This window comes from Amblyomma mixtum, chromosome 10 (assembly GCF_055824585.1).
Source record: "Amblyomma mixtum isolate Tamu chromosome 10, ASM5582458v1, whole genome shotgun sequence".
Classification (NCBI taxonomy): Eukaryota; Metazoa; Arthropoda; class Arachnida; order Ixodida; family Ixodidae; genus Amblyomma; species Amblyomma mixtum.
In genome coordinates, this window is record NC_143021.1 from 178,322,684 (window position 1) to 178,350,398 (window position 27,715).

Genomic DNA, 27,715 nt, shown 5'->3' on the forward strand with positions numbered 1-27,715 from the left:
GCACCTTGCACAACCTTGTTACCTTCTGGTACGAGGTATGCGATAAGCGCACTACCTCTATCCCCATGCTCGCGTTTATCTTCCACACCCAATTAACACCTCCTTCTTCCCCATTTTTTTCTCTGCACGTCCATTCATGGGGAGCTGCTTTCTCCATTTCCTATTCAGAAGCCAGGCGACCCGAGCCACGGCGACGACGTTGAAGAAGGAAAAATGCACGGCGTGTAGTGGCTGCGGGCGACGGCGACCAAGAAGGGCGTGCGTATTGTGTGTACGTGATTGGCGGCGATTGCGGCGTGATCGCGGGGAAAAAAACGGCGCGCCCACGCAACGACGTGACTCGCCCCGCTTCATTTTGTTCCTTCTCCCTTTCTTTCCCGCTTTCCCCGTCAAGCTAAAAGGAAAGAAGAAGAAAAGATGCCGCCCGGCCGACCGCACAACAGTCGCACATGCAGTTCATTCTGATGCGTGCAAGGCGGCGAGCGACTGGACATCACTCCGTGTTATCCTGCACCTTTTTTTTTACTGCATTTTGGGAGTCTATAAAGCTACAAGCAAGTACTCTTTCCCCTACCTTCCTCTCTCCCGTCTGTCTGTCCATATCCACCGGGGTGTGGTCTGGCCCCAGACGCTGATGCGATCCGTTTACCACCGCCCTATAGGTCTGTTCTGTTGGTCGTGCCCTTTTCCCCTTTTCTTCCCTACTGCATCTTTTCGCGGACGAGACGGCGAGTTCCCCGTTCTCTCTCTCTCTCCCTCTTATTTTTTTGCGTGCACGCCAGTCGGGGACACACGCCGGGTAAGGTGCGTCCGAACGCGAATGCTGCGGTCGGGAGAGACGGGGAGGAGAGAAACAATTTGGAGCTTTTCCTTGGGCGCGACTCCAACCTTTTTTTCCCCCGGCGGTTTTCCCCATTCTTTTTTCTTTTATCGGCGACGTCGAGAAACAGGGAAGAGACGGGGAGAATGCGGCTGAGTGAGCGTCGCGCGTCAGCGTATTTCTATCGCAAGACGGCCGCGAATATGTGAGCCACCCAGAGGCGTGGTGATGTAAGTACAGGTGTAAGAAAGAAAAGGGAGATGGGGTCGAGAATGAAAATTTCAAAACGCGGCGATTGCTAGTGCGTGTCCTCGCGGAAATGGGCCGTGCGAGCAGCTATCGGGAATAAAGAAAAGGGGGGAGGAGGGGGTGGAGTCGAAGATAGATGATACCCAGAGCAATTGTAGAATGTTGCAATGACAGCCGCACCACTGAAGCATTCATGAAAAACACAAAGAAAGAAAGAATTGGGTATGGCCCGTGTGGTGCACCAAAGGTCATTTTTATACGCGGCTAGGAGTATACGCGCCTGCAACTGGACGCCGGCCGACCGTGCGCAACATCGAACACGTGCGGTCTCGCAATGAGAAGAACAAAAAGATAGGGAGCACATATGTTCTTCTGACTTAGTTAATGCTTTTACCGTGGAATTAAAAGCGCGTGCGTGCGTGCGTGCATTTGTATGAGTGTGAAACAAGCTTCTGCTCCCTAGCTCGGAGGCCCGATGTATCTCAATTTGAGACCAGTTTGCATTTGTTCTCTGGACAGTCCGACTTCGGCCACCAAGTTACTCAAATACAAAACAGCACATGTAGAAACGGTCACAGACTGTGACAGTCGCGGTTATATTAATTGGTTGACGTCACCTGCGTTCACGAAGTGCTTCTCCATTGCACGTAAAAATAAAAAACATTTCTCGCACGAAGACGCCTGGGACTATGTTCAAGAATTGTTGAACTTCATTTGCACATGATCATTCACACAGAGCAGCCCTCAAGGGCCATATTTTGTTGCAAAATCCACGCTTTCGCTTTTTCGCTGTTAGTCAGCTATCAGCCGCGATGTCATAATCGGCAGCGACAAATGATGAACGGGAAAACGAACAAACCGTGAGAAACATGGTGGGAAAAAAAATCAACTCCTGGAGAGGCGTTTACTTTTTCGGCAGCGTACGTTTGAGTTGCTGGAAAAGGTCCCAGAGTACTGCGTTCATTTCCCGCTCGCTGTCGGCCGCAAATGGAATATTACTACCGCTATATAAATGTTGCCAGCACAGTGAGTGTGAACATTTGCAGCAAATTTTCCAGCAGCGAATTTTCCAGCAGCTGGCACCTCGGTAACGAAACCCGGTGTCGGCGGTGACCAGCAGCAGAGGTCCCAAAAATCCCAGATGACGTCACCGTGGTATCAAAGAAAAATAAAATGTCTTCTGAAGGTGCGCGAAATAGAACCCAGAACTTCCTCATTGTGAGGCGAGCACGCAACCCACGCACCACAAAATAGTGTTGCTTCTTCTCGAACGAAGGTGAACCTGGTATATGCTTTGCCTTACGATTGTATGCTAATGAGTAGGCGCGTCATTACAAAGGAAGAAAATTCAAAGGGAATTAAAAATAAAAAGTATATAGCAAGGAAATAAAAAGGAGATAAGAAGGAAATAGAAAGGAAGTAAGAAGGAAATAGAAAAAAAGTAAGGAAATAGAAAGGTAATAAGAAGGAAATAGAAAAGAAGTAGGAAGGAAATAGAAAGGAAGTAAGAAGGATATAGAAAGGAAATAAGATGGAAATAGAAAGGTAGTAAAAAGTAAAAAGAAAGGAAGTAAGAAGAAAATTGAAAAGAAGCAAGATGGAAATAGAAAGGAAGTAAGAAGGAAATAGGAAGTACCAAGGAAATAGAAAGGAAGTAAGAAGGAAATAAAAGGAAACTAAAAAGAAACAATGCCTTTGCATTCAAAGCACATAGGTAATCTTAAGCCCCCCCCCCCACACACACACACAGTTTTTTAAGCAAGCGCGGCCCTGCTAAGGCAAAATGGTATACAGTGCTGCAAAGGTGCTCATGGCGCTGGAAGCGCTAGACGTCGGAAGCATATATTCCTTTCAAATCCGTCGATGGGGAGGGAGGAAACGCGGTATACACTGAGCAACAAGGAGATCATCCATCTTACCCTGCGGCAGGAGGAACGGCGGCAGGCCGAGCAGGTACTGGCGGTGTGAGATCTGCAGCTGCTGCATGATCTGGTGCTGTTGGAGCGCCAGTTGTTGGAGCTGCAGCTGGAGCTGCTGTCGCCCCGGTTTGCCGCTCGCTGACCCCTTGCCGCCGCCGGGTGACGCGTCCTGCGGTCCAGAGACACACCCACCGTGAGGACTACGAGGACATGTAGCACCGGAGTTCTTTGATCTTAACCCATAGTTACAAAACTTCGAAACTATGTCCATCCAAACCTGCGGCCGAGTTTACGAAGTTAGCACGTGGAAGCGCCCCGAAGCTTGAAGCATATCAATTCTTTGAGTAGACCTGGGCAGTTCATCCAAAGGCCGCAAGCGCCATGACATTGAGCTAGTCTCTGAATTTTGCGCCGAAATAAGTGCTACGGTTTTTCAATACACGCGAATTCTTACAGAGTTTCGCTTCTGATATTATCAAATAGCGCAGAAAAAAAAAGACGGCATCAGCCAACAATTACACTTCGGGTAGCGCACGATGTGAATCTTTGTCTCGGTGATTCTGCGGTGAGCGGAAAAGCGCAGTGGTCGTGACTAAAGCTATCAGAAGGAGTTCATACGAATGGCCTGTATCATAGTCTATAGTCGGATACAACTTAAGTCTGCAGTGAAGCTCCGCCCACATTCAGCCTCCGCGCGCAGAATTCCTCCACGACAAAAAAGTAGTCCGCTTCTTGAACGTTTCTTGTTACCTAAACAAGCAGCTTATTACAAGAAAAAAATTATAAGCGCTAGAATTTAGATACGTGGATTATTTGATATAGTCAAGCATTAAAAAACTGATTTCGTTTACAGTTGCGGTTGGCCAGCGGAGTAATACAAGACGCCGCGGACCGCGGCCCAGTGTTAGCAACTGCTGTTTTTTTTTAAGTTGTATCCTACTATAGCACGGCGAGTGCGTTTTTTCCTTTCACAGTATCATTAGACCAGCCAGAGTGGACTGAAGAACTCTTCATTACAACGGGACCGTCGCGGACAACCGAGGCCGAGCATGCTGACCGAGGCACCACGTGGTACACGAGCTATGCAGTGCCGTCCCACCTGAGAGGCGATAGCAGCTCCTCCGTGGGCCCCGGACGAGGAGCCGCTGTTGAGGCCGTTTAGCTGCTGCAGCACCTGGCTCTGCTGGACCATGATGAACTGGAGCTGCTCTTGCAGGTGCGGGATCACCGTCTCCAGCTGCTTCTGTTGCTGCTGCTGCTGCTGTTGGTGCTGCTGCACACGGGAATCAAGAGGGTCAGTCAGATACATTAAAATGAAATAAAAGCCCGCAAAAGACGGATACATGTGAAATCGCCTACAGATTTGGTTTATTGGTTCATTAGGGTTTAACGTCCCAAAGCGACTAAGGCTGTGAGGGACGCCGTAGTGAAGGGCTCCGGAAATTTCGACCGCCTGGGGTTCTTTAACCTGCACTGACATCGCACAGTACACGGGCCTCTAGAATATCGCCTCCATCGAAATCCAGCCGCCGCGGCCGGGATCGAACCCGCGTCTTTCGGGTCAGCAGCCGAGCACCATAACCACTGAGCCACCGCGGCGGTGTGAAATCGCCGACAGACGAGAAGCTCAGGGGCTGTACGAGGGCCTTCGGCTAAACATTAGAGAGAGGATACAAGCTAACAGGACGCTATATGCACAGCGAAGTATTGCATTGAATACTGCATAATGGAACACAGACCGGAACTGCAGAAGGTAGTGAACATATACGCGAGCATAGAAGGCCCAGTCTGCTTTAAAAATGATTCCACATCCCAGGGACATGCACAGTAAGTCGCTTACGATGGGACTTGACCTCTTGTGGTGATCACAGTACGGAAGAAACCCAGAGATGCAGCACTGTCACGGCTTTCGCCGGCATTGAATGCTGATGACTAAAAGCTAAAATTCTGAAAGACTCACAAAAAAGGCAGCTAGCTGCTTCCCTAAGGAGTACATGATACATTGAACTCTGTCCGCGTAGCACTTGCCTTGCTTGCTGTGGGCGTCTTTTATGCCAAGTGAGTTTGTGAGCCTGAACAAAACCGCGACCTCTACACGTACACAATGATGATGATGACAATCATCATCATATCATTTTAACTGTGCAAGGACAGGCTTTGGACAAAGAGCGCTATGGCTAACCTGTTTCTGTTTGTACGAGGTGGGGTCGAAGACCCATTTTCCCCGCACAATTCATCAGCGAGAAACCAAGCACCTGCAGGCCAGAAGGAACATTCTACCCAATGGAAAGCCTGTGAGTACCAGGCGGCACTAGGAATCGAACCCCGTACCTTCCACATACGTGGCGGATACAGTGACTAGTGGGCCACCACTGAGGTACCAAATATCCAAGACAAAGAGGGATTAGACCAGCTCACCCAAAGGAGACTATCTGACTTCTATCTGACTTCTCTGACTTTTCGAGCGCTTAGGAATACCGAATGTAGGCAGGGGATAAAAGCAGCTGGCCATTTATTCTATCCAGGGCCCTTAGGCCGGTATTCTCGAATTTTCGCGCTCAAAATGTTTTTTTTTCCTCGTTCTATACTGGCAAAGCAACCGCTCTGAACGCAAGAACGCCATTTGAGCCCGCGAAAGGAAAGCTCGCGCACGCTGCTTTAAATTCTCCACCCGGTCCCCGTTAGCCGCCGCCTCTCATACTATACCATCGCATACACACCCCCTTTCCTTTTTGCCCCCCCCCCGCCCCCCCCCTCCCTCCCGCACACGCACACACACCGGCACCGTTGAAGAGCATCTTTTGCACGCCAGGCCAACAAAGGCGTGGACCCTATGAAAACAAAAACAAAACATCTCGCCCGCTCTACTGGAAACGCAAAATAAAAAGAGAGATCGCTTTTTTCTTTTTTTTAAAGAAAGTTCTCGCCACCCGTTGGGCGTGGGTGCGAGCAGTTTTTTCGCAATTTCTTATTCCGTCCGAGTCGAAGAGCAGTAACCACACCCAGCATTTTGGTGCGGCCGCAAGCGCACCACCTCGTTCTTTCTCCCTCTCTCTCTTAGGTACGACGTCGCCCCAATGCAGCGTGAGCGTGCTTGCGCACGCATTTGTTCAGAATTTTCAAGGAGAAAAAGAGAGAGGGGAAGTGCGCGCGTCGTTAGTATGCTGCCCCCCCTGTCTCTCTACCCCCCTCCCCCCCGTTCCTTTCCTAATTTGCCTCTTTGTTTTGTTTTTATTTTCTTTTCATTCAGCGTCGCTAGCGGATGCAAGATGAACACCCGCTCGAGAGGATGACGTCTCCGTCCCCCCCCCCCCCCCCCCCCCCCCCCCCCCGCCCCCGAAGTACATCGAATGCCCAGCGAATGTTCCGTTTTGCTAAGAGTTTGAGCGCCTGTGTACGAAGCGGAGTGTCTTTTTTTTTCTTTTTCGCTGGTATTTTTTAACCATAGAAAAAAATGGGGGGGGGGGGGGGGGGGGGGGGGGGGGCTGTCCCAGGTCTCGCACGCGAGTATTACGCCAGCACGCGAACTGCCCCTTCCGTCCCGCGCGTGTGTTTTAATGCCGCGCGCCGCGGTGGTGGGCGCGCCGTTGTTTTCATTGTTTGTTTGCTTTTTCTTTAGTGAGCCCGTCGTTTCTTCATTCGGGTAGTTTCATCTCGGCGTTCTCGCGTGCGCGTGCTTGCTGTCGGCAACGTACCGAGAAACGTCATTAGGAAGGGAGTGACAAAATATGAAGGAAAAATATTAGCAATAAAAGAAAGAACTTCACTAACAAAACTTTCCTAAAAAAAAACTTCACTGCAGGACTCCTTTTTTGTTTTTTGTTTTACTTCACGAAAACAGAACCAAAAAAAAGAAAGAAACAAGAAAGGCGTTCATGAGCTACTTTCAGCTTGGTGCTGAATTTAAGTATGTGTGGATAACACTTTGTTAACCATGTTTTTCGTTTGTTACGTTTCGATCTAACTACAGCAGAATGCGCTTCTCATACGCCTTTTTTATCAAGCTCGCTTTTTCACCTAAAACTCGGAACTCACGACAAAGATAATGCGATTATAACACTCCCCACTTTTTTTTGCCGCTATACACGTTTAGGGACACAACAAACCATTATTAAAGCTGATTTCACCGTAGTGTCTTGCCAACGTTCTCAGTTATGAAATAGGGTCGTTTTATTATTTCTTCTCTTCGCAAGGCCCAATAGAATCTCCCTAGGATTGAGATCACATCTTATTTTACCTAAAGACGTCACTGTCTTCATTCATTCATTCATTCATTCATTCATTCATTCATTCATTCATTCATTCATTCATTCATTCATTCATTCATTCATTCATTCATTCATTCATTCATTCATTCATTCATCTTTATTCATGAAGATCAGAACCTAATACAGAAAGCCTCAGCCCCCACCAGGTCATCAGTGAGACACCATAACAGTCGGTTTGATGAGCCGATGCCTACGCGTTTATTATTATTATTTATTTATTTATTTATTTATTTATTTATTTATTTATTTATTTATTTATTTATTTAACCATACTGCAGGCCAATGCTTTGGCCCTAGCATTTATAGTTAGGTCGCACGGTTGCTTCTCAGCGTTGAGCACAATGTCGCTCCTAATAACCAATTCATGCACACTATATACCACCTTAAAACCACCAGCGCTGTGAGCCAACGGAGTTACTAGGTCGGCGAAACAGCGAATGATTACTTCAGCCGATTTCAAGAAAAACGAAAACTGGGCACTGCACTGAGGCTATAGTAACATTCGAAAACCACTAATGTTTAACGCTGTACGAAGGACAGCAACTTTCTCGTCGTTCTATAGTCTGTATGCGTAGCTCCCATCGTTCATCGATCGGATGAAGAATGAGGACGAAGTGACTACGTACACAGCCAGATTGGAAAGATGAAAACAAAAAAGTTCCAAGACAACAGCGTAACGCACAATTAGCTGCGCCAGCCACTAATTGTCACGCGCTATGCGATGAAGGAAGAACGGGACAGCAGAACCCCCAACAGCAAGACCTGATTATCGGTAATTGCGGGACGGCCGAATGCCGAAACGATTAGAATCCGAAATACGAATACAAGGGCGGTGACGAGAGCGGGAGGTGCTCCCCCCCCCCCCCCCCAACTCTCTTTTTTTTAATGAACCAGGACGCGACAGCTGATTGCCGAGGGAGCATAAATATTAAATAATAATCGACGGGGTGTACGCAACCAAAAACCTTTGAAACGACAAATAAAAAAACAGAAATGCACACAAAATAACTCTCAGACTTTTCATCTGCGAGGATGGCAAGAAGAGCGATGCTGCTAAAAATAATTTCTAAAAAGATGAACAAGAAAGGAGGGCGAGTGAGAGATTAAGAATTTAATTTCAAGAACGGCCAATGTGCATCGGATGTTGGGTGGACTGTTAATTTCCGGTCCGTACGCTAGGCGGCGGGCAGAATATTGAGCGAGATGACGAGAGCGAGATCCACTTTTTGGCGCGTGAAATCCCAATTAAAAAAATTTTTACTTGCGTTTCCCCGTTGTTCACTGTCGTGAGTTCGTGACGTATACCCTATGTTCAAGCACCGCCCACATTACTGCGCATGTTGATGCTCCAGCTGTTACGTTAAGTTATGATTATGAAAGCTAACTGTACAGTAAAAAGACTTGTTTTCTACCAAGAAGCCAGATTGTGAAAATAAGCATGAACGCCATTAATGAAAGCGTTAATTAAGCTCATAAATAAATCGCAGCATGAAGTGGGGAGACAGTCGCACCAAGTTATGAATAAAAAATAAAAATTAAGCCCGTTTACTCGGGTCACAATGATTTGTTTAAGATTAACATCAACAAACGGACATAACTGAATCTCAAATAAAAATACAAAAAAGAAGCTGCCAGGCATCGAAGACGGCTAATCGTTAATATTCATTTTGTTGAATCGTCAAGCTTTCAAGATAATTTTATTCCACAGTAATGTCGCATTAAAACATAGCCAAAACGCAATGCATCGCGCAACCGTCTGATGTTAACAGACAGAAAGTGTGTGGTCGCGATTTTCTTTTTATATTTTTATTTCTCCATCCAGTAACGTCAGTGAAAAGGAACAACATCTAGTTCAGAACGAATAGCGCTAATAAGTAAAAAAATAAAAACAATAGGAGTAAAAGGTAAGTCATCAGACGAGAACCAAGTGGTTCTCGTTCGATTACAAGTACAATTACTGCGCGCAGTCAGCGTTCTGTGTCACATATCAAACAAGTCACATAAAAAAAGCAGGACTAGCTGCTTTCTGCGCGTTGCTATCAAGTACGATATCAGAAGTTCATACAAAATACAAAATAGGTGACTCGCTGGCCGAAGCAGTTTTCATACTTGGCAATGCTGACATGTAGCTGCGCTTATGCTGTCATATTTTTCTTTCTGCCCAGATTTGACCCGTGCCGACCGGCAGCGAACAAAGGACAGCCCTCGATGACGTCACAGCAGCGGTCGCGGAAAGAAGTTCGAAGTGCGCTTTCCGTCATTAACGAGGAAGACCCTCCACGAAGCGGAAGTGATATCGGGTCCCAGGTCCTGACTAGGGCATTTTATTTAACTTTCAGTTCTCAGCACCGCCTCTGTCTCCCTGCTTCTCTCTCTCTCCCCCCCCCCCCCTCTCCCCCGCTTTTTTCACCTTGCGCTCGCTGCATTCTTACCTTTTTTTTTTTTTTTAAGAACTTATTCGCTCGTCTGAGCTCCTCGAACGGAAATTAGGCTCAGGGAGAAGTGTGAGAAAATGGCCGCGTTCTCTCCGATCTGAGATTTATTTATTTTATTTGTTTTTCTTTTTCGCACAAGACGCTCTGCCACTCTGCTTGGACGATTCTTCATACCTGTTCGTTCATTCGCCTCAACTCCAGCATCATCTTCAACATCAGCACCGCACGCGTACTGAAATGAGCCCACACACGCGCGCGAACAAGCCAGTGAAACTGATGGCTAACGGAAAGGTTAAAAAAAATCAATAGGGACACCTAATTGCACTATGGCAACGCGATAGCATTATAAGCTGTTGATGTCTTTACCGGAAGTGACGTCACTTCCGGTCCGGTGACGTCACAACCACCCAGACAATGGGAGAATTTTATGACCATTATTTTTGTTGCCGCGGCGGTGGTCTAGTCGTTTGAGCATCCGCCTCACATGCGGGAGGTGCGGGGTTCGATTCCCAGTGCCGCCGGGTACCCACCGGTGACACAACGGGTACAAGCTTTCCTCCGATCTGGTGCTGGGCTTATTTAGGGTGAAACGCTTGGGAAATGGGTCTTCGACCCCTCCTTGAGTCATTATCATCAGCCTGATTACGCCCACTGCAGGGCAAAGGCCTCTCCCATGTGTCTCCAATTAACCCTGTCCTTTGTCAGTTTGAGTAGAAGAAAAATACCTTGTGCCATGGCGCTCTTTGGCCACAGGTGCCCTTGCGCCATGAAAATCCATCATCATCAATTTTATGACCGACGGCACAATTTTTTCCCCCGATGACTCTTTGAATGCTATCGCATTATAGTTGAACCTCGTTATAACGAAGCTGAAGGGGGCCCGATGATTACTTCGTTATAGCCCGTGCTGACCGAGCTTCTAAGGGGAATCGTCATCCCTTCGTTATATCCAGTATTTCGTTATAACGAGGTTCGACTGCAGTACCGAAGGCGGCTGTAAGTAAGGAGATATGCACTCGCCTGCTGCTGGAAGAGGAAGGTCTGCTGCTGGGTGGCCAGGATCTGCTGCAGCTGTGCGGGCGAGAGCAGCTGCTGCTGAAGCAGCTGCTGCACTTGCTGCTGGGCCAGGCTGTTCATCACCAGCAGCGGGGACAGGTCCGGGCTGGTACCCCCACCCACGGGCCCAGTGCTGCCGCCGCCCGCGGCGCCCTGCGGCAGGGCGCCCTTGGCGTCTCCGCCGCCGCCCGGCCAGCCGGCCACGGCCGCCGCCGCGGCGCGCTGCTGCAGCTGAAGGTGCAGCTGCTGCGTCTTGGACGTGCCCAGCGGGGTCTGCGCACAAGGGTGAAGGAGGACGACGTTAGGCCTAGTTTACTCCCCGCGCGTGGTGTGTTACACGTGTCGGTAGAACCAATAGAAAAGGGATTTTTAGCACTGCGCAAACCGCTTATCCAGCTGCCAAATGCGCATGCGCAGATGACCACTACAAGCAGCCTGGTGCCGAAGAGCAAGGTGCGGCTTAGAGTGCAGATGCGGCGCATGCGCATATATGACCACTACAAGCAGCCTGGTGCTGAAGAGCAAGGTGCGGCGCATGCGCATATGACCACTACAAGCAGCCTGGTGCCGAAGAGCAAGGTGCGGCTTAGAGTGCAGATGCGGCGCATGCGCATATGACCACTACAAGCAGCCTGGTGCTGAAGAGCAAGGTGCGGCGCTTAGAGTGCAGATGCGGCGCATGCGCAGATGACCACTACATGCAGCCTGGTGCCGAAGAGCAAGGTGCGGCCGCACCTGCACTCTAAATAGAAAGGATTAAAAAGGGAGTAAACTGTCCTCTAGCGCACACCTCTTTGGAAAAGGATGTGCGCTAAAGGAGAGTTTACTCCCTTTTTACTCCCATACAGGCGTATTAATGTTTAGAGTGTGGCTCCACTAGGCCATCAGCGTATGCACTGCTGGCGGCTGGTCGTGTTGGTGGCGGTGCGCTAATGAATGCGATTGGTTTCGCGACGGGGAAGACAGGATATAATGCACATTTCCCGTCGAGGGAAGTGCAAGACCATAAGGAGTATTCGCCGTAAGAAACCCCTTTCTGATTTCATTCGAAAAGGAAGAACGAAACAGCGCGCTCGGCGTCACTACAACCTGGAAACAGCCGCGTTTATGACACCTTTTCGAATAAGGCGATTTAGTGGTTTGCGTTCGGGGTAACAGTTTATGAAGGAAGACGGTAGTGCCGAAAGAAATTCACTTGCCGGTAACAGTATACGGTGCATGATATCGAGCTGTTTTTAATATCTGCCATTCAATTCCAACGCCTTACCCTTGTAGCTACCCATATCTATCCATCCATATATATTTCAAGTGGCGTGTGTTATGAGCGCAGAGCCTTACCCTCGTTGCTACCCATGCCTATCCATCCACGTATCTTTCAAGAGACATGTGTGATGAGCGCAGACGCGAATGTCACCATATGGAAATACGACACATGTTTCAGCCACAAACCTGCTCCTATCGACAGCACTGCGACTGCCCCTTCGCAAAAGCCAGAGTCGGATCACGTCGTCGCGAAATTGAGCGTTTTCCCGGTCGTCATCAGTCCTCGCGTTGAATACCCGCCACACGTCTCTCTCGCTCAACCCAAGGTGTCGCAGACGTTCCCTGTACATCACTTCTGCGATCAGCGTTCTTGGTGTGTCATGCACTAGCTAGCAATCAAACAGCTCTGGAAAGCCCGCGAACGACATCATCGACAACAAACTCCATCTTGTTGGCGTCAAGACCCTCAAATAGCCCATCATTTCACCGGACGGCAAACAAATGTGCCGAAGGGTGGTGAGAAATAAAGAAGAGGAAGATAACGCTATAGGCTAGAGAAAGAGATAGAAGGATAAAAGAAAGAAGCAGTGGAGAAAACGCGCCGACCGCTTACAAGACACTGCTCTTCCCCGATTGAGACGGATGAGCATGTGCCCCACATCCTTCTTCCTTCTCTTCAGCATCCAGAATAATGGTGCATGCCGGCGTGCTTGGCGCAACACCCTGTAGTTGAAAGGTTGCTTCCCCTTCTTGAATGTATCACACACCCTTGAATCGGTCGCGCGGCGATTGCCTCCACCCCCCCCCCCTTTTTTTTTTGCTAGCTTATTTTACTGTGTCTTCTTTTCCCTGACACGTGCACAACTAGTGGAACGTAAAACCGCACTCTTTCTCGTCCTTTTCCCGGTCTTTGACTGCGCATTTTTTTTTTTTTTTTTTTTGCCGTGTAGTCGCACGTGTTTCTAGTGCTGTCGCCGTTTCTGGGGCGTTGCAGTGGAAAGACGCGTCAAAAGACAGAAAGCTAGAAGTCACAGCTGTCGTTAAGCGCGTCAACGTTGGAAAGAATGTGCTTGCTGGAATACTACCGTGTATAGCTTGCAGCTAGTTTTTGTCGGCTTTAGATGCAAGGAACGTGCTAGCTTTGTGTTAATACAGACGACAACGACGTGGCTCTCCACGTTTCTACCTTGCTTTAAAAATTGAATTTAATTGCCACTGCCACGCATTAAGCCACTGCACATGCTGCAGGACACTTGTTAGAGACAATCTGTGGTTGGAGCATCGCGCGAAGCTAATTAAAAACGCTGAAGCGCTTATATGTCGTCCTGAACGTCGGGACTTGACTTCATGTCGCGTGCGTTCGTTACTGCAAAGCTGTCTTCACTGACATGCAATGTTATATTGCGAAAAAGCCGACGCTCTTTTTGCAGGGGCACAAGATGTGGCCATTGTACTCCGGGTGAGAACTGCTCCTTCGTGCATGACAGCTAAGCGACCAGAGCGGTGAAGAAATATTTATAACAATAACACGAACAAAACCGACGACGATAAGGAAGAGGAGGAGAAGGAGAGATGAGTAAGAGTGTAAAACAATGGGGCCCGTACTCAGGAAGTGCTTGACTCAGGACGCTTGCTAAACAAATGAGCCTTCGGACGAAACGGATGAGCTGCATTTCCATGACAACCTTCCTGGATTGCAGAAATAAGTTAAAAGTAACAAGTCGGAGGAAAATATAGAGTCCAGATTTCGAGATAAAAACAAGGAAAACTGGCTGGAGGAAGCAGCCGGTGTGCGTAATTAGCCTAAAACAGGACGGACGGAAACACGAGGAGGGGGCCATCGTCTTTCAGAAAAAAAAGTGAAAATATGAGAGAAAAAAAAAGAAAACCGCGCGTTCATTTCTCCGAATGTCGGCGGGAATAGATACACCCTTGACTCGGCCGGCCTGTCGTTCGAAAATTCCCTCACAAGGCAGCGGCCGTTATCGTACAAGACGGCCACGTTTCGAAAGGAGAACGTCGAAGCGCCGGAACAGGTCGGATCGGTGCGGGCACCTATCCACACGAAGGCACACAGTCGCTGCTACCACGCCATCAGTCACCGTCCCGGAGGTCATTAGGCGGCCCGGTGCGTGACAGGTAGAGCGATGATTTTTTCGACGACGACAATCACGGATTTCTTCGGCTCCTTCGTGCAACAGACCGGAGATAACCGGTGCCGTAGACGGCGAAAATGGTCTTTCACAAAAGGAGCGAATGCTTCGGGGATCATTGGGACCCCTGCTCAAAAGTACAGAACCGCAGATTTCTCTCACGTCTCGTAGGACGGAATCACTTAGTTCATTCTGGCTACCCCCCCCCCCCCCCCCGCCCCTCCTCATTAAAAAAAAAAAAAGGATAACTGGAACACGATAGACCGAAAGTAAGGAAGGGCGACTTTTCAAGAACTCGGAGTAATTACTAAAGTTATTACGGAAGCTTCGTGCCTTCTTCACTTCTTTTAGAGGGAGAGAAGGGCTTCACGGGAAGTGTACGTAATTGCTCTAGCGATCGAAAACAAGGAGTCACGGAGTCGGAAAAGAAAATAGCATCTCTTACTATCTCTCTTTGTCCAAGGCAACCCCCGAGAACGGGAAGAAGCTAGCCAAGTCTACACTTATGGCTTCTTAATGGGCACTTCCTGTGCCGTCGACGCTCCCAGGAGGGGACCTTTAAAGGCTTGTGCGCTCAACTAAGCTCGGAAACACGAAGCAATGGATCTTCTCAGTTCGGTTAGACGGAAAGAAATATTGCGAACAAACCGTAAAACGGCTGAAGCTACGAGCTATCAAAGGGCTGCACGAATAACCGCCTCCAGTTGTCACCTTGCTTACTCGATAGAAGAATAGTGCAGGCCCACCCGTCTTCGCGAAAGGGCTCCTGCACCGCGAGGTTTAATTATTCTTTCGAGGAAGAGGGGGGGGGGGGGGGGGGGGGGGGGCTGAAGTGACCCCGAACGTGCGGACGGCGACAATCGGAGGGTCCTGCGCTGTCCGTTTCGCTTCTCTTATCTCAGAGAAGCACTCCCGAGCGTTCGCAGTTTCGAGAGAAGGGAGGTAGTAGAAGGGAGGGGGGGGGGGGGGGGGGGGGGGGGGTAAGGTAAGGTAAGGAGGAGCCTCAGGACGGTGCCTCGAACCATCCGTTTTCGAAACACTCGGCCTCGCTACTCCGCCTCGTGTCGTCTCTACACCCCTTTTTTTTTTTCGCTTTCAAAGCTTCCCGTTAATTGTCCCTTTCGTACCGCGCGTCTTCGAAGAACATTAGAGCAAAGTGCAGCAGGAGGTTAGAAGTGCGCCGGTCGGCGCTAAGATGCATCGAACTAGGGAACGCACAAAGAAAAACAAAATAAAGAAAAGCGGCATGAAAACGAAATAACAAGTAAAAGAGAGAACCTGGCGTTAGAGATGAAACGTAGAGTTACTAAGGAAATAAGCAAATGGTAGGAGTAGTACGAAAGAGAAGGGGTATGGGGAGAAATGGGGGGGGGGGGGGGGGGGGGGGGGAGAGCGGTAAAGAAGAATCAGGGGATCCCTATCGCTGCTCGATTAATCACGAGCTGCCGCCCACGCGTTTCGTTTAATTTCCGCGACGCGTACGCGCGTAGATGGCTCTTGCCTCTGCTCCGCGTCTTCCACGGCATGCGCTCTTAGCCACGCCTTCTTCCCTTTCCAGCCAATGCCACACCCCTTTCACCCAACGAGCTTTTTGTCCGTCCCTGCGGCTCTCACCGACCAATCTGCTTCTTCACAAAGCAAAGGCAGCAGCATGACACTCACTGTCCAATCGGATGAGAGCAGTCAGTGTTCGCTTTAGCTGCTACTGTTGATGCTACTGACTTCTGATGCGCGCGCAGTCGAAGTGTATATGTGGAGATAAGCGCATGTCGTGCACTGTGACAGCACTGCACATTAGGGAGCTGCGTCGAAATCCAACCCACCTCGAGCCTCCAGCGATCCGGGATAGATTTTCGGTCCCAACGCGACGGATAGCGTCACGCGGGCAGCCTCCATCACAGGGTGGACATAGAGATCGGATTACTAGATTAGCTCGTAGATTAGCTAATCTCAAGGTTGTTCCTACTTCCTGAAGCATGCACTCCCAACTACAGTAAACAAACGATTCGATTTTAACCCACAAAACACAGCAATGAGTTAAGGCTTTGCACAAAAATTTCGCCGTCCTTAACGTCTTTCAAGAAGTCACTAAGACTACAAACGTACTGCACTTGTTCGCGTACTCCAGTTACGGTGTGCTCACGAGGTTGCACAGAGTGTCTGCGGCGGATTCACGAAACAGTTTTCCAAAGCATACGCTGGTCATTCAAGAAAGCCGACAAGGCGTAAGTGAATACTGAAGCGATCCACGATTCGAGGTTTAGTAAAAATCAGACTTGAGAATTCGGCTTCAGCGTGGTCGTGAAAACAATCATTCATAGCAGGAGCCCCTCCGGAACACAGGCAGACAAGAACGTCGACTTCTCTTTTATCGCCCTGGCGGAATCTCTTTAGCGGAGCCGTCCGGACCGTTTTACTGCCAGTAAAACGTGGAAACTTATTCTTCACCTCCTGGTCAGGAAGCGAACGTGGTTTTACTAAAACGGTACGTCCCAACCGCTGCGTCACGTTAAGATTTAGAACGACCATGATCCGCCTCATCGTGACTCCTTCGCTAAAACATATAAACCTTAAAAAGCTAAGCAGTCTTGCAGTGATCTCAGCAGAGGTATACGAGCTGCACGCAGAAAAGCGATTCTGCTGGGGGCGCCGGCAGCAGCGTACGGCGTCTACCAACAAAGCGCAACGAAAAAAGAGCAAAACGCTGAGGCAGCTCATGAGTATCGAGCGTTAGCAATATCGAACGGATACTGCGTCATTAACCATCTTCGCTATATCCGATACAAATTTTTCGTTATATCCGGATATCTACTTATTTTTGATGTCAACGTATACAGCGCAAGAAGACAAATCGTTTGACACCACTTCGAGTGTGCTACGTCAATCAGTTTGGCCGTAATGGACGTTTGAAGCTTCAAGAAGTGATGGTTTGTGGAAACAAAGGTCGTCGGTGCGAATTCCTCTGACGCGCTATGCTTTGATTCGACTAGTAATCTTATGCTCCGTAACGCGCTGAATCGTTTGATACCACTCCGAGCATTCTACGCCAATCAGGTGGTCCACAATCTGTGTACCAATGGTACCACCAACTGGTCCCACTCGATTGACCTTGTGTTTCATGCTAACGCGACCTTGAGTAATGAGAGTACTAGAGCTAACGCTCCAAAAGTTGCGCTGCGCGTTGGTCCGGACGAGGGAGAGAACTCTCGAGGGAAACAGCTAGCCTCCGAGAGGAGCGTCGCGTAAGCAAAATCGCCGACCCAGTAAATTTGAGTTAAGAGAGAATCGCCCGTAAGGATGCACGTATGACGGCGTAGCGACGTTCGAAACTCGAAAAGTGTCCAGCCAGCGCCACCGTCATCGCAACGTGCCCCTAAGACTGCCGGATGCTTTTAACTTTGTTCCGGCCTCTGCGGAAAACAAGCCAGGGAATCCGTGGCAACTCGAAGTCACGGCAACTGAGCGACCACAGCGGCAAACAAGACGCACGGGTTGTTCTACTCGCTTCGAACGACGGTGTACGAACAAACAAAAACAGGAAAAAAAACCTGGGATAGAATAAAAGGAGGGTAGAAGGGGGGGGGGGGGGGATCCGCTTACTACGCACAACGGTTTCAAAATGCAACTCCGCGTCCCCACAGCCGATACCCGGGCAGATGAACTCAGTACTAACGGCGTGCCCTCCACACAGCATCTCGCTGCGTCATCCAGCGATAAGACCATACCGCCCAACAGTGGGACACCAGGGAAAAGTGTGGAGGGATGACGCAGAAACAAAACATCACACGTAGGCCTAACCTACATAAAATACGCGAGAACCTCACACACAGAGCAAGCCGCGCCGAGACAAACGCAAAGGACGTTCGGGGAAGGAAAGGGGGGCAGGAGCGGTGCAAGCTGGAACGGATGTTTGCAGCGGCGCGCGAGCGGTACGACTACGGCCCATGTAAACAAGGTTGCCGCAGCCTTGCTGAGCTGTTTCTGCTTTCTTTGCGCACTCCTTTCTCCCTTGCAGAAGCGGCCTGCAACCGGATAGCAGAGCAGCGCCGCGCTCCCGGAACGGAGACAACCATAAGAAGGAAAAGGAGGAGACAGGCCGTGTGTATACTATACGGATGCGATGCCGCTGCCGTAACGCACTGCCCGTCAGGCCTCTCCCGCACACACCCGTCGGCGCGTCTCGTAGCCGGAGAAGGAGACGCGCTTCCCTTCCATCTTACCCACGGCCTGTCCCGCGAAGACAAACAACCCCGAGCAAAACGCCCGAAAGGGTAATCACGTACACGACGGCCTGCCGGAGTACGCTAGCCACACCGCCTCCTCTTACCCTTCCTTCTGAGGAAACAGCCAGGCTCGGCGTATAGGTATATAGTGGACGGCAGCAGCGAAGGCGGAGACGCAGGGGAGAAGCTCGGGATGCAAAAACAATGGGCGCACGCGAGACAACAAAGGGCACCTTGGAAGGAAGGACAAGCGCTAGCAGTCCTTCGTGGAAGGAGCGTGTGTTTTCTCTTGCTTCGCAGGCAGCGTCGTGTCCGGCGTGCTGGACGCTATCCCACCGCGCTGCTGGGAAGGGGGAAAGCGTAGACGGGGGCGTCGCTGAAGGGGAAGGCTGCCGCGGACGGTGGGTCGGTAAGCAATAGGAGAAGGCCCCGAGCAAAGAAGGGGACGCCGAGCAGCCAAGGAAGGGAAGCACGCGCGGGTCATCCGAAACCTTCGGACTCGGCAAGCGAATCCACCCACCCGTGGGGACCCTCGCAAGCGCAAAGCTAAACAACCACGGCAGCGGCAGGGGTCCCGAAAACAAACAATTCCCGGGCCCGAAGAAACAACAACAGTCGCCATGGCAACGTTGAGGAACACCGAGACGACGGGCTTTGCCAGAGTTGGGCGCGCGAGAGCTAGGAGCGGGGTGGGGGGATGCGGCGCTTAAGACCTCCTGCCTTGGCCCGGGCGTCCTCCTGCTCACATCAACGAACCAACGGGCAGGGCCGTAGGGAAAGGAAGCAGAGCCCGATAGACGGGTGCGTAAACAAGCGGGGCTTCGGAGGCAGTGTAAACACGGCGCCAGGCAGGGCCTCGCAGTCTGGACAGGCCTGCAGTAGAGGCAAGCGCGCGCGTGCTATCTGCTGCTGCTGCTGCTGCTGCTGGGAGAGTAGAGACAGCGGTGTGTACGTGCGAGTGTGGGCGACGCGCCGTGAGCGGAAGACGGGAGAAGAACTCCCTTTCCCTGTCCGAAGCTCTCCTCCCTTCGGACATCGAGGGACGGAGGGGAAAGACGGGAAAACAAAGCGAGTAGCCACTGCCGCTGCATCGCCGCGTAGGCTTTTCCTTCCTCGATGCCCGAGCTTCGTGCAAGCTGAGCCGCCTCGGATATTTTTTCTTGCTGTTTGCCAGAGAGCCGGTCCGTGCGGCATCGAGAATTGGGCCGCCGTGGCCGGATCTCAATGCGCCAGCTCAACTCCCCCCCCTCCTCCCCCCCCCCTCGTTTCCACCCCGAGACCGGCACATTCTTCCCAACGGTGTCCCCCCTTCGTTCTTCGGGCGGACACCGAGGACTCTCGCGATGGCCGGCTTTACTCTCCTCAGCGATGCACTGTCGGCGTTTATGCCTCCATGCGTCCTCGGCTCGTTTCTTTGCCCGTGTCTTGAGTAGATCTGCGCGACGCTGTTTTTTCCCGTCCGGCCTGCAGGACCTTACTGTACGGTCGTGCGTGTGTGTGGATTCCGTAAGCCGGCCGGCCGATGCCTGCCGGCCGGTCCTTTCGGCAAGCGCCAATCAATAGGCCTTTCTCCGAGAGCCGTAGTGTCTCTACGCCGCGCCAATCTTTCGACCCTTGATTTACTCAAGCGCCACCGGCTGTCTCCTACGTATCTCTCATCCACGCGGGTAGGAAAAAAGACACTCGGGTCAGACCAGGTGTGCTCGAAGGAGCCGTTAGCGAGGGCTCCGAGCAGCGAGCGTAGTAGGAGATTCGCGCTTAGTAACGAGCTACTTCTGGCAGCCCAGCTTCGGATGTAGCGAGCGTATGTATAGTGACCTGGCCCCATCGAGGCGTTCGAGTACCCCTCTCATTGTCGAGGCGGCCAGGGACGCGGCGATATATAAGGTGCGCGATAATGTACACAGTGTCTCATTGCTTACGGCCTCCTAATGACTCTTCTTCAGCCTACGCTCCCGAACCACTACGGGCCTCATACATAGGCCATAGGCGGACGGGGACACCCGGGCGTGCCGCCCACGTGGGCGGGAGGCAGTTGGTCGCCGAGAAAAGAGATAAAAAAAAACCATGAGTCGAGGCGACGACATTGCTCTGACGAATAGCAATCTCCTCCGGACTGTTCTTCCTGATACCGAGATGGGTTTTCCGTACCGGAGAAAATATACAGGAAGGCTTGTACGCACGAAACGAAACATTTCCGCAATACTGTAGGAACGGGTGTGTAGGTGCGTGGACCGAAAAGGGAAAACAAGATTTCCTTGGTCAGGTGATCAATGTTCGTGACAAAGGCGACCGGATGATTCACGGCACATCGATTTTGTGCTTCGCAGCTAATATGAAGTCAAGAAACATTGAACATTGTTCTTTTTTTGTTTCGTTCACCGCAGAAAGCCTATGTGCAACAACGACCTATTTTAAACGGTGGCGGACATCGAAGGATTGCCAGTCTCCGTTGAAAACATACGTGAACCTGATCGCGAAGAACCTATTGAAACGCCCCTCAAGAAGAGGGCAACAAACGGTACTCGCTTTTCGCTGAGAATAGGTCGCATGCAGCGGACACAGACGTGAAAAAAAATGTACCCTAATTTCTATTTAAAACCGGTTCTCAGTCTAGTTATTGGTCGTTATTTTCTTTTTCAGATAATGTGCTAGCTACTGCGAAGCGTACACTTTCAAGCTGTTCTCTAAGTTAGGTGCTATCCGCTGTTTTGAAAAATATGCTTGACGCTGGCCATATGAGGAAAAATATAATCACAGGGAAGAGCAGTAAATATCAGAAACGCTACTCGGACGGCTCGGTAACTTTTTCGTGAACAATTCAGTGTTTCAGGACGGGAATAAACACGCCAAGCATTGTAACAGTCAGCTTGAATTCACACACTGCTAGGGGCAAGTGAGAGAAGCGCGTTGTTTCTGCTCTGTTCGCAAGAGAATGCACGCCAAAGCTTTAGGAAAAGAAGTAGTTACCTCAGCATGCCGGTACAGAGTGCACGTGGAGAACGACTTGAGTAACTAGTTAGCCTTCCTGAAAACCATCTTGCCTCTGGGGCATAACCTACACAAACAGCATACGGGCCCCGCGGTATTCACTGGAACAAGTACTAGCATGCTGAACAACTGGCGAGAGCATAAAACCCACTTTAAGGACGACATCATCGCAAGCAAGCCTCGTAAAAGTCAGCTGTGTTTTACAGCCCGCATGATCCACAGGCAAGCTGCGGAAAACAGCTCGCACGCTTTCCGGCGAGCACTGACATCTCACGCGAGATTTCGCGACCCCGACAGTTTGCTCCATGTGCTTAACCGAAGTGTTCGCGGTCATTTGGAATGAAGCGGAACGTTAGATTCGCACTAAAGAAAGCAGTTCGTATTACACTCCTACAAAACCGAAGTTTGCAGGAAGAGGATCTCTCTCTCTCTCTCTCTCTCTCCCGCTCTCTCTCTCTCTCTCTCTCTCACTCACTCACTCACTCACTCACTCACTCACTCACTCACTCACTCACCCACTCACTCACTCACCCACTCACCCACTCACTCACTCACTCACTCACTCACTCACTCACTCACTCACTCACTCACTTATCACTAACACACCTCACACACATAACTCACTCACTCATTCCTCGCTCACCTTGCTCACTCACCCATTCACTAACTGACTCACTCATCCCTCGCTCACTACACTCACTCATCACTTGTGCATCCCACTCATTCACCTCACTCGCTTATCACTAACACACAGCGCTCACTAACTCCCGCACTCATCCCTTGATCACCTCACTCTCTCACCCACTTAACTCACTTCCTTGCATTGTTGTTAAGAGACACTTGCCCCGACGCTGTTTCTATGACGAAAAGAAAAGCGACTTCTTAGAGCATGACGCGATAACCAGTCTGTCCTTGAAGGACAAATAAAAGACGGCCTCTCGCGCTAGTTGGAAGCAGCGTCGGCCTCCCCGAAAAATAATTATCGCCTCGCTTCGACAAAAGCGCCAGAACCTCGAGCTAAGTCTTGTCTCGGCTGTCGGCGACACTGAAAAACGTGTGCGTGTTAAAAAAACACCCGCTACTGCTGCGACGAGGGCTCAAGAGGAGAGATTTCTAGGAAGGAAACAAAAAAGCGAGTATTAGAAAATGAATTAAACAAAAAATCAGGGTTCCCTTCTACACACAGTAAACATGCAAATACGATATTCCCCGCGTTTTCAGAGGAGCAAGAATTAATACCAGGACGCTGTCCCCCAGGCCGGGAGAGCTATCTAGATAATGCAAAGCAGGCTTGCCTGCAAAGAAGAAAGTAAACGTTGTTACGGGGCTTCTGACAAGTTAAGACTCAATGAGCAAGTGCGGCCCGGAGTTCCTTAAGCTCCCTGTGCTCTTCCGGCGTCGAGCGTTAAAGATTGCCCTCCCCCTGTTCCCTGGGAGAAGATACACTTTATTTCTTTTTTTCTTCTTCTTGTTGCTTTCTGCGGACAATGTGACAGCTCGTTATGCGTCTTGCCTTGTCTCGGAATTCCCCCCCCCCCCTTCCACCCCTCACCCTCCTCTTTTAAAAAAAAAAAATTATTCGAAGACGACTCGAGACATCGCAGACACCGAGAAGGCGGTCAGATGTTGACGGTGTCGAGTCAAAGTCGCAGAGGCAACTTGAGATGGGTTGATAAGCGAGTCGGAAAAAAAGAACGTCCACGAATTTGGCCAGTGTTTCACTTTTTAGCATAGAAATACCGGCGCGCAAAAAATAACGAATATTTCGAAACTAACAAGAACTGAGCGTGATAGCTTGCATGCAAAAACCCACTTCGGTTAAAGAGAGAGAACCTGAGACGCGGATTTCGAAGCATTTTGCGTTATCTTCCTTCGTTGGAAAGACAAGACCTCGACGACGAACTGTGAGCTGAGCGTCAGCTCTCGTGCGAGAGGTATCGTTCCAACGAGACCTCTTTAAACACTCAAGTTGGGACATCCCTCAATCATATCCGCCCATCTCCTGAAAGGGTACTCCGTGTTTTAGCGTAGATACAGACCTTTCTGTAAGCAAAGAACATGTATGCGTATAAGCCTCTAGCGCTGACGTCCACGCACAAAAAAACCCTGACTGTCGCTTCCATGGGGAGGGGATTATGGCTCTCTCTTCTGAAGACAAACACTTTAAAGTAGTTCATCTATGCATCCAGAAGTAGCGCTACTGTCAGTAATCCTAACAATTTCGGCCCAATGAGCGCGCTGATTTCTTTAACGAGGAGAAATCTGCTCCGTGAGCTCAGTTTCTTTGGTCAACAGACGTATTTCCTCCTCCTCCCGCACAAAGCTTTATGCAATAAAAAGCTTCACCAGCACCCAGTCACTGCAAAAATACCGGAGTCCACAGCTTCAAGTAGTTCATCCAAGTGCCCAAAGATGACGCGACAATCCGAAAAACCCCAAACTTTAGGCCACTCGTTTTGCCGGTTTCTATGACGCAGGGAGCCTTATGGGCAACTTTGTAGACGCTGAGGGCACCAGAGTAAGACGAAACGGGGGGAGGGGGGGGGGGGGGGGGTCGAGCGGAAGAGAAGATTTCCCCAGGCAGCGGCAACCGTTGTTGTCCGCGTTGGCGCGTCACTGTTTCTCCGTAGAGACAACAAAGAGGCAGGGAGATAAATGCGTCGCGAAGACAACAAGGAAACGACGGCGCGTTGCACGCCCGTTGCGTACCGCGGCGACACAGGCGCAACGGTGGTGCGACGCCAGCTGGCAGATACGCTGAACAGCGGTGCTATTGTTAAACGCCGCGTCGGTTCATTTCAACATTTGCGCGTACTTTAAATCAATTCGCAGAGGCAAGGAGTCTCGACGTGCGTAAAGTTGATACAAGCGAGTTATGAAAGGGGTGCGCTCTCTGGTTTCATCGCAACTTAAGGGCAAGGCCTAAGGAGCAGAGAAAGAAAGGAAGAAAGAAAGAAGGAATGAAGAAAGGGAGGATGGAAGGCAGGAAAGAAAGGAAGGAAGGTAAGAAATGAAGGAAGAAATGAAGGACGGAAGGAAGGAAGAAAGAAAGAAAGAAAGGAAGGAAGGAAGAAAAGAAAAGAAAGAAAGAGAGAAAGAAGGAAAGAAAGAAAGAAGGAAAGAAAGAAAGAGAGAAAGAAAGAAAGAAAGAAAGGAAGAAAGAGACAGCCGCTAAAGAGCAGACGAAACCCAAAATAACGAAGAAGCCAGCTAGACAGTAAAGGAAGACCGATGGAATATAAGAATGGAGGCTGAAGCGACCGCACCTAATATATTCGACGCATTGCCCCAACATAACATTCACCAGGCGAGAAACGCAAACAGCGTCACATTTTCCCCCGCATTCAAAGTAACTTTCGCTGCGTCTACTCGCTCACTGATCAAATCGCCACTGAACGGCTCAAAGCGACGCCTAAACCCCACGACTAACGGAAACATAGACGCCAAGAAAGAGGGGAGATCGCCAACTAGGCGGAAAAAAAACCAGCAGAAAAGAATAACAAACAACAAAACGCGCCATATACTCTATGAGAGCGCGCTACCCACGGCAACGTAGACGAGACGAGGCGATCGCGCCGATACGTCCAGTGCTCTGGCCCTTTTGTTCTCACCTCTTCACACCCTCGCCAGTGCCCGCACGAAACAAAGCGACGATCGTGGCCTCAGATTCGCCAAACAAAAGGGGGCGCGTGTGGCATCAGCACCGGGGCGGCGGTGGTGGATCGGAGAATTATAGTCAAATTAACCCGCCTCGGGGTCAGGCAGTAAATCAATGCGCCGTGTAACGGCGCGCGCAGCAGGAGATGCCGTGCAGTTCGTCGGAGGGGACAACGGAGAGGCGAGCGCGAATGAAGAAAGGCAGACCGATCGATGGATAGATCAGTCGTGATTAGGGGTTCGAAGATTGGAGAGCAATAGACAGCCCCCTTTCCTCCTATTTCACTTCTTCAAGCTTATTATTTCTTTCTGTCGCATGCGCATTATTATATCCGCGTTGTTCACCGCGACACACAAGACTGTAGGTGCAACTAAGGGTAGAGTTCGAATAACGCACCCTTGAGAAAGCGTCGTAAAACCTTGTTTTTAAGGAGATGAAAGAACCGCGACAGCGATTCGTCTACTTTCTTGGGAAGAAGAGTTAAGGGGTAGGAGTCATAACGGAGGTTGAAACAGTGGCTTTAAGTATATAATGGAAGTACAGTGGCGAGAAAACGGAGAGACGGAGAAAAAAAAAATGACTCAAAACGAAAAAATAAATTGAGAGGAAATTTAAAGGCTCTCAAGAAGCCGGGAATAAAGAGCACGTGAGGCCGTTATAAACAGCACCTCTCGCTAAGCCATTTAGTTTACTAAAGAGATCCACCAACGATGACGCTGCAGCGACAGGTAGCGTAACGACAAAAAGAAATTAAGAAGTTCAGAAAAAAATAACAAAAAATTAGAAGCTTATCATAATGAGACCCTCAGCTGGGACACTGTCGTTTGGTACTCCATTAGGTCTTCTGCCTACCTCTTTTGCGACTCAGAGTACCCCTCCCTCTTTCTCTCTCTCTCTCTTGAGGAGAAACCTTGCGATGGCAAAGGGGAAAGGAGGGTCGAGGAGGGGACAGGCGACCTCTCGACCACAGGCGTATAAATTAACAAGGGACGCCTAATTAATACTGGCGTAACGAGACAATGGCAGGGTGTGAAACGGTGGTAGCGCCCCCTTTTCCCCTCGCACCCCCCCTCTCTTTCAACCGCCTCTTCGCAGCCAACAATAGACCGGGAATTGGAGGCTCGATATAATAAGAGAGACAAGCAGCGCGATGACACCGATGTGGCAAAGTGCTCTAGCGACGTGTTTGCGCGATCAGCAGTGCGCAAGCCTTTCTCGGAAATACAAAAGAGCTGGCTTATAGGAGCGCAGTCGCGATGACCGGGATGAAAGGTTGAAGGGGGCAGGGGGGGGGGGGGGGCAATTATGAAACTACCGCGCAACAAGGTTATCGGAGACAGCGGCGGACGCCCTACATGCAAAAAACGAGGGCTCGACGGGCGCTGTCTTATCGAGAAGAGAGCGTGCCCTTGTCGCGCCTAAATGAAGAAAACTCCGACAAGAGGCCCCACAGAAAGGTGGCTTCTCCTTACAACACCCAAGCGCTTTGTTTCAGTGAAAAGCCCGCTTGCAGTAATGTCGATACCCCGCTTATCTGTTCGTGCTTTTCTTTCGCCGTCTTTGTACATGCGAGGGAAGATAAAAGAAGCGCTGAGTTATCGTTGGAGGGGGGGGGGGGGGGGTTGTCTGGGCCGTGCATAATACATAATAAGCTTTCAGCGTGCCATTCCGCGCGCGTGGCCTCATCCAAGGTGTAGGCCTTTCTGAAGCGTTCGAATATTGGCAGACGGTTTATCTTGGCGACGATCACAAAAGAAAACGCTTTTATGATGAGTGTAGCTGCTGCCAGACGTATATAAAATAATTATTTCGGTGTACTTAGAGGGCACGTTATACGGAAAGGGCAATCAATACGTTTCGAACAGGACTCCGCGGCGTTAGGATAAAATCTATTTTATCTTCCAGGGTTGCATAACGTGACTCAAGATGTTCTCCTGATTGTTTACTCGCATGAACTGTCTATAGACAAGTCTTAATAGTGTACGACCACAAATATGTAGACTCTGTATAGACTGTCTGCAGGTTTTATTTTGTCTATAGTGTAGTCTATAGAATTTGTTGATAGGAAGTTTATAGACTTTATGGACAATATCTAGTCTATAGCATTTGTTGATAGGAAGTATATAGACTTTATGGACAATAGTCTATGGACAGTCTATTGACTAAAGACATTTTTTTGTAAGGGGGGGGGGGAGTGTACAAAGCAATGTCAAGTACAGGAACACACTATACAGTTGCGGCAAATGAGACGGAAGTGCCGGTTGGTTCATTTTGTCCCCCTGATAATTCGTAACCGAGTTCGAACATTTCAAACTCTGTTTGGTGACACCCAGAGAGTTTGGTTCTTCACAGAAAAGTTTTCAACGACGAACTGTTCGCGCGCTTGCGAGTAAAATGGCGTGCAAAGTAGCTGTGACTGCGATCACTTTTTTTCTGTCTGTTGAGACCCAAAGAGGTAACGACAGAACGATACCTCATAAATGGTTAGAACATCGGAGTGCAGCCTTTCTCTTCAAAACCATTAAGCAGCGACTTTCGCTAGTTCAGCGGTCCAGAGTATAATTCATCCCTGGCGTATTGTCAGGCAAAGCGGTACCCGCTTTACGCTTTAACCAGAGTAAGAAGAATAGGATATGGAAAAGTGGTCCGTTTTTGAGTCCTCGTCTCTTCTTCAGGACGA

General features: G+C 49.9%; 1 protein-coding gene and 1 long non-coding RNA gene across 7 annotated transcripts in view; one reads left to right on the forward strand and one right to left on the reverse strand.

Moving 5' to 3' along the window:
• LOC149327865 (uncharacterized) overlaps nt 1-27,715 on the reverse strand; it is a 465,648-nt gene that overhangs the window by 18,058 nt on the left and 419,875 nt on the right. For all 6 annotated transcript variants that reach the window (XM_089563926.1, XM_089563922.1, XM_089563921.1 and 3 more), the window contains 3 exons: nt 10,712-11,020; nt 4,088-4,261; nt 2,989-3,157 (listed from right to left, as the gene is read on the reverse strand). In XM_089563926.1, the coding sequence (XP_089420052.1) occupies nt 2,989-3,157; nt 4,088-4,261; nt 10,712-11,020 (652 nt within the window). The remainder of the gene's footprint in view (nt 1-2,988; nt 3,158-4,087; nt 4,262-10,711; nt 11,021-27,715) is intronic.
• On the forward strand, nt 2,861-4,328 carry LOC149327866 (uncharacterized). Its single transcript, XR_016286430.1, has 2 exons — nt 2,861-3,181; nt 3,963-4,328. It is a non-coding gene; the product is annotated as an uncharacterized LOC149327866 (long non-coding RNA).